At 35.7% G+C, this 7,051-nt stretch overlaps 1 protein-coding gene across 1 annotated transcript; it reads left to right on the forward strand.

The window, feature by feature from the left end:
- The first annotated feature begins 285 nt into the window (after nucleotides 1–285).
- On the forward strand, nucleotides 286–1,563 carry LOC145682729 (zinc finger protein 862-like). The gene has a single exon (XM_081754117.1). It carries the CDS (start codon nucleotides 286–288, stop codon nucleotides 1,561–1,563), a length of 1,278 nt encoding a protein of 425 aa, XP_081610243.1.
- The last annotated feature ends 5,488 nt before the right edge of the window (nucleotides 1,564–7,051 follow it).

The following is a 7,051-nucleotide window of genomic DNA, read 5'->3' on the forward strand; positions in this document are numbered from 1 at the left end:
GCTTTGTTGTATCGTGAGTTTAGAAGAACGTAGTTGTCTAGTTAACACGTTGGCCGCCATGTGCATAATTCTGATGCACAAATAGTGTGGTCCAAAATACCCCCAAAATTTGGCTTGGCGGCTAACGTTTAATCTCGTGGCGTTCATTACATATTTTACAGTGCTCGAGCGAACGTCGTAGTGTCATTGTAACATCGGGCTTACAATGAAATATTGAATGCGTTTTGTGAATGTGCGTTTTTTCTCGCGCACGAGTGTGTTTATATAAACTCTTTGCTTTCAAGGATGGAGAGGAAACGAGAAGCTTGTGAAAGCAGGTGTAGTACACCTGAAAAGAAAAAGCGGTTAGGCCTACGGGGAGAATCTTCTACTAAAATAGAACATCGCACTCAACATTACAAAAAACAGTGGGAAAGTGTGGCGGAATTCAAAGGTTGGCTTACTGCTGTCAAAGACGATACAACGAAAGCTAAGTGTACAGTTTGTAATTATGAATTTTTAGCAGAACTGACCGTGATTAAAAACCACGCTAAAGGGAAGAAACATCTCGAACGTAAGCGTACGGTTTCGTTTCAAAGAAGTGTTACTACTTGTTTTCGTGAATCAAATGAAGAAGCCAATCTGGACAAAAACATAAAATCCGCAGAAATTAGACTCAGTGCTTTTATTGCCGAGCATAATTTACCCCTTCGTGTGTCAGACCATTTAGCGTCAGTTAATAAAGTATGTTACCCGGATTCTAAAATTGCCCAGGGCGTAACATTAGGAAGAACAAAGGCCACTTCTATTATTAAAAATGTATTAGCTAAAGGAGCTAGTGACGAACTAAATGGTGTTCTTGTGCGGAACAAATTTTCTATACTAATAGATGAATCTACAGATGTAAGTGCTGTAAAGACTCTCTGTATTTGTGTCCGATATGCGTCCGATAATGGAGTTTTGACTAAGTTTTGGAAACTATTACAAGTGTTTCCCACGGGTAAAACTGCGGTTGGAGCCACAGCCCAACATCTGTTCGAACTAATAATTACAGCTTTCAATGAAGACAATATTCCTGTCGAAAATATAGTTGGTTTCGGTAGCGATGGGTGTAACACTATGATGGGTGGAGATAATTCTGTGTCCCAAAAATTGAAGCAACTTTTACCTGGTATAGTTATCCAAAAATGTATATGTCACTCTTTACATCTCTGTGCCAGTGAAGCTTGCAAAATGCTACCTATTAGATGCGAACACCTTGTGCGAAATATTTACGCTTACTTTTCGCACAGTAGTAAAAGGCAAGCAGAGTTTCGTGACTTCCAAGATTTTTGCGGGGTCGAACCACACAAATTGCTGCGACCATCACAGACTCGTTGGCTGTCACTTGTCAACGTTGTCACGCGCATTGTTGAACAGTGGCCAGCTCTTAAATTGTACTTTTCTGCATCCTTATTAAGTGACAAACTTGGGACAGCGAAAGTTATATTTGACACGATGAATGATCTTGATGTAGAGCTGTACTTTCTATTTTTGGAGTGGATACTTCCGAAATTCTCTAAATTAAATGAGTTGTTTCAGTGATAAGTCGCTTGTGACAGTTGTTCACCAGAAGATATGTGGCGGTTATAAAGAGTTCGCTTACATATACATGAAGAGATACTATATCGAAAGAACGGACATAGAAAAAATTGACCCCGAAAACGAAGACGTATTTTCTACCCTGACCAACATATATTTGGGGGTGAAAGTACATCAAAAAATCAACTGCCACACATCAAACAACATGCTGAACAACCAACAGCTAAATACTTTTAGGCGTCGATGTCGCGACTTTGTCATTGTTGCTTGTAAAGAACTTAAAAAGCGATTTGATTTTGCGCAGAATTCGCTTTTTGCGAAAATGTCTACTTTACACCCGTCAAGTGCTCTCTCGCAAGGAGAAATGAGAGCAGCTTCACTAGCCCCCCTTGCTTCTTTGGTGCCAAGAATTTTACCCCAACTGATGTAGAAACTCTGCAGCTCCTAGATGACCAGTGGCGTAGGATGGCTTTTACTACTTTTCCGTCCGATATGATTACCTTAGACCCCGAAGAGTTCTATGTGAAGTTAGGTGAATTCGAAAGTCTTGATGGAACACGTGAATTTAAAGAACTCAGGGGTGCCCACAAGGGGGGGCTATGACGCAAACTGCGTCATTGAAATATTTGGGGGGGTTAAAATCTATATAAATATGTTTGAGAGGGTGTAAAAATAAATCGAAAAGATTTTTTTTTTCATGGAAGAACACCTACGGATAGGCAATTGAGGGGGGGTGCGTCATGGACACGAGGGGGGGTGGGCACCACTGAAGAACTATCGCGCTTTTGCCTTGAAGTTCTAGCATTGCCCCATGCAAATGCAGCTTGTGAAAGAGTTTTCTCTAAAGTAAATTTAGTGAAAACAAAAACAAGAAACAAACTTGTATCTGAGACAATAACATCATTACTACTGACGTTGCAGTTAGTAGCTTCGCAAGGGGGCTGTTCTGCATTCGCTCCTTCAGAAGCAACGCTCTCTTATATGAATTCTGCGAACTTGTACAAAAATGGATCTCCAGTTAGTGGGTCACAAAATTCGAACCAGTTGCAAGAAAGTGAACTGGAGGAAGTGGCTTTCGAAGAAATCAACTGAACAATCTTGGTGCTGTATGTAGTGTACATATTTAAAAAAAAAAAACCGTTATTATTTTTAGTTTAACACATTAGATTTATTGAAACAAGTATTGTTCATCAACTTCTGGACAATGTCATTGACATCTTACAAGGTACGTATAGATAATTTATTTTTCCTTTGTCGATATTAATGAAATTATTTAACATTTAACATTCATGTCTTTACATTTATGCTGTACTTTGATGGAAACAGAGCATGCAGTGAGAAAACACACACACACACACACACACACACACACATCTATATATATATATATATATATATATATATATATATATATATATAGTATGTGTACGAGAAATACGATAATTTCTTCCGATATTCGATAATTTTTAGTTATTGTGACGATAAATTTGTTTCTGTAGTCTGGCAACGCTGATCCACATGGTTTTTCTTCACTTTCCTTCATTAACGCTCCGTTTACAAAGGGTAGTAAGGGACTTCTGTAGTAATCTCTAATAACCACATCACAACTCTTAAAAGTTATTTAAAAAAAATAGAAAACATGCACCATGGCAAAAATTTGTCATCACAAGTAATGATGCATACATGCCTTCTATCAGCAAAAAAAAGTTTCATTGAAATTGGAGCCGGACATTTGAGTGATGTCCCTTATGGGATGTGATTGAACGTGACGTCAGAGCACATCGCCCCCCTTCCCGGAATTTACGGGAATTAGGTGACCTGAGTGAGCACATGTGGTGCCAGCTCTCTCCAGCGACCTATCAAGGATCATTGCGTGTATACCAAGACGTGTCGCCTTTTTTATCCATGCCAAAAGTCGACATACTGACAATTAGGTAGGTAGTCATGATGGTCTGGCTGATGTGTGCGTATATTTTAACTCGTACATTTTGTCTCGACTCGAATTTCGAGACGTCTCGACTCGAATTCGAGTCGAGTCGAGACAGAGACTGTCGAGTCGAGACACGAGTCGAGACAGAAACATATTTTCGAGTCGAGACAACATTTTCTCGAGACGAGTCGAGACAGGCTTAAATCTCGACTCGACTCGACTCGAATGCATCCCTATGCATGGATCAGTTCCATCTATAGGTTTTCTCTGCAGATTTTCCTTTTAATTTTGTTTTTGATTAAAGATAATTAATTAGAATTACAATAATATTCCATAGTTGAAAAATAAAGAAAAGTAAATCTGCATGGATCCATTCTACTTATAAGTAAAGTCCGATACATGTTCTTTTACTTTTGATTTTAATTCCTCTTCGTCAATTTGATTCAAACTAGCAAAACGGTACGTTTATTGTAAAACTTATTAACGTGTAGCAGGTTCGCAAACTATCTACTTCGGCTTCATCAGACACTATCTAGTGTGATAATGTGTCTGATATTGTCTAATGAAGCCAAAGTGGGTATTTGGCGAAGTCTGATAGTGTGTCTGATATTGTCTAATGAAGCCAAAGTGGATATTTGGCGAAGTCTGATAGTGTGTCTGATATTGTCTAACGAAGCCAAAGTGGATATTTGGCGAAGTCTGATAGTGTGTCTGATATTGTCTAATGAAGCCAAAGTGGATATTTGGCGAAGTCTGATAGTGTGTCTGATATTGTCTAATGAAGCCAAAGTGGATATTTGGCGAAGTCTGATAGTGTGTCTGATATTGTCTAATGCAGCCAAAGTGGGTATTTGGCGAAGTCTGATAGTGTGTCTGATATTGTCTAATGCAGCCAAAGTGAGTAGAAAATAGCTTAGATGTCCCCAGGATATCCGGTGTGATAAGATTGATTTATCAATGTATTTCCGGTATTGGTATACACTATGTTATAGAGACCCTATGTTTTTGATATCAATGTTTTCCGGATGTTGATAATGATAAAGGTTAATTGGATATAGTGGAAGGGGGTGAGTGGTATGTTGTTGATAAGTAGAAAATGATAAATAGGAACAGGATGTAGTAGAAGAGGGGTGAGTATCATATAAATGATAATAATAAAGATAAGTTCCGGAAAAACGCGATGGAACGCGTGGGCGTTTACGCGAATGTTTGATGGCACGTACATATGATTACAATTCTAGGAATTTGTATTATTGATAAGAAGTGATTGATATACTTGGGAAAATATTAAAATTTGATAGGAAGCTTGTTTAATCAATGGACGCCATTTTGTTTGACGTAAACGCATAAATACTTGGTGTTAGGACCATGTTGTATGTATTTTGCTATGGCTCCTGTACGAAAGCTAGTGTTTGACGACGATGAAGAAACTATGCTTTCTTCGCCATTGCTGCGGAAGAAATCGAAAACTGAATCCCCGTTGAAGTCTAACAGTTTGGACTCTGTAGAAGTTGTATATTTATCATCTTCTGATGACGAGAGCGGAGAATTAATGGAAAAGAAAAAGAAGAGTGCAGATGTTGTATACCTGTCATCTTCGGATGAAGAAGAAAAAGATGCATCATCAAATGAATCAGATATCGAAGAATTGTTTTTACGGACACCACCTTCATCTCCATCGTTATTATCGAGGACATCACGATTTTGGCGATTAAATTGCTGTTGTAGTAATTATAAAGTGGATGTGAAGTGCATTGTGAAATCGATTAAAGAGTGGGAGACAGACAAAATTTTAATTTGCAGTTCTTGTACTGAAGGGGTTGAGAATCAAATGGCACATGACTGTTTGTTTATGTCAAGAGAAGAATTAGAAGAAAGAGTAGTGACGATTTTAATGGATGTTGATATTGATGAAATTTTTTATACGTATGCGAAATCACATGTAATTGGCATTTGTACACAAGAACTTTTCTATGAGACTTATTTTGACTTACTTGAAGAAAGAGACGAAAAATTTATGAGTGAATTGATTCACATTTTTGAAAATAAAGACAAAAAGAAAGCATATGCAAAGTGATTGTGTAAATGTGCATGTACACTTTAGTGAGTGGATAACAATTTTGAAAAGACATGATAAAACCATATGTGAAGTGACTGTGTAAATACTTACAAAATGATTTGTTATATTAGTGGATATTTGTGATATAATATTTCAGTTATTGTTGTTTTACTCTTTAATCAAATTGTAATGAATACTGAGAACATTGACGATTATGTATTGCAGTATTTATCCAATGAAATAACTTTTATTGATTTGTTTGAAGAAAGACATAGTGAAATCTCAAGTATAAACGAAACACTGAATTTGTTGGACAAATTATTCCATTTTTATTGCAACGTAAACATGAAATTTCACCATTTGCTAATGAATACATTATTGACATACAAGGTTTCAAGATTTCAAATCATGAATTTATTATTCGTGAATTTTGTTTAACTGCATGTGATGATACAGTAAATTTGCATTGCTTAATAAGATCACCAATAGAATATAATTTACTACCGTTAGGTTGTCAAAAACAAATTGATTGGTTAACATTACACTTACATGGACTAAGTTGGAATGATAAATGTGGTTATACTGTATCACACATACGTAACCTTGTATATCAACTTTGTAAACAAGATGCAACCTTTTATTCCAAAGGTGCAGAAAAATCAGTTTGGATTAAAAAAGATTTTTGCATTAGATAATGTTATTGATTTAGAAAGTAAACAATGTCCATCATTAAACACATTGCATGCGAACGTATTTAATGATCGTTTTATGAACAAAATATTAAACTTGAGAAAAAATCAGGATGTGCATTCCGTAATGCACAACAATTATGTTCTAGGTGAACAGCATTAACATTGCTTTTATAACTTTGTAATACTTTGCAGATTAATGTTTGTAAAATACTTTTGTTTTTAAATGATGATGTATATAAAGAAATAAACATTATATTTTAGAAAATTATGTTGTTATTTTTTCATCAATTATATATATAGAAACATAATAATAGGTAAAATGATGATAAGTAATACATGATATATAATCACTTTTTATGCATTTACATATATTACTTGTTGTGTAGTATTGTATATACATTATTTTACATTTTAAGAAAACGAGAAAAAAAAGACACGTGCAAAATATTTTTAAAAAGAAGAAACACAGACTGTGCATAGTATTTGAATTTGAAATATCCGCTAGAGTGAGAACGTAAAATACATGTTTGTGTAGTAGAGGGCAGCAGTTGTAAGGAAAAGAAAGATATTGCGTGTTGAGAATATTTTGTTGTTTGAAGATGAGCATTAGTGAAAGTATGAATTGTGCGTGTGAGAAATTAAGTATTGACATTAATTGTATTAAAAAAGCTTTAATTAGCTGGATACCAAACAAAGTATTGCTATGCAAACAATGCTTTGATAATTTAAGAAATGACACTATTCATACGTGTATTTTGAAAAGTAAGCATGTGTTGGACTTGGAAGCTTTTAGTATTTTATCAAAAGATG

Source organism: Thermobia domestica, chromosome 1 (assembly GCF_964235325.1).
Source record: "Thermobia domestica chromosome 1, izTheDome1.hap1.1, whole genome shotgun sequence".
In the NCBI taxonomy this organism is placed as follows: domain Eukaryota; kingdom Metazoa; phylum Arthropoda; class Insecta; order Zygentoma; family Lepismatidae; genus Thermobia; species Thermobia domestica.

What these genes read in the sequence shown, in the direction of transcription:
- LOC145682729 (XM_081754117.1), top strand. Translation starts at nt 286, where the DNA reads ATGGAGAGGAAACGAGAAGCTTGTGAAAGCAGGTGTAGTACACCTGAA.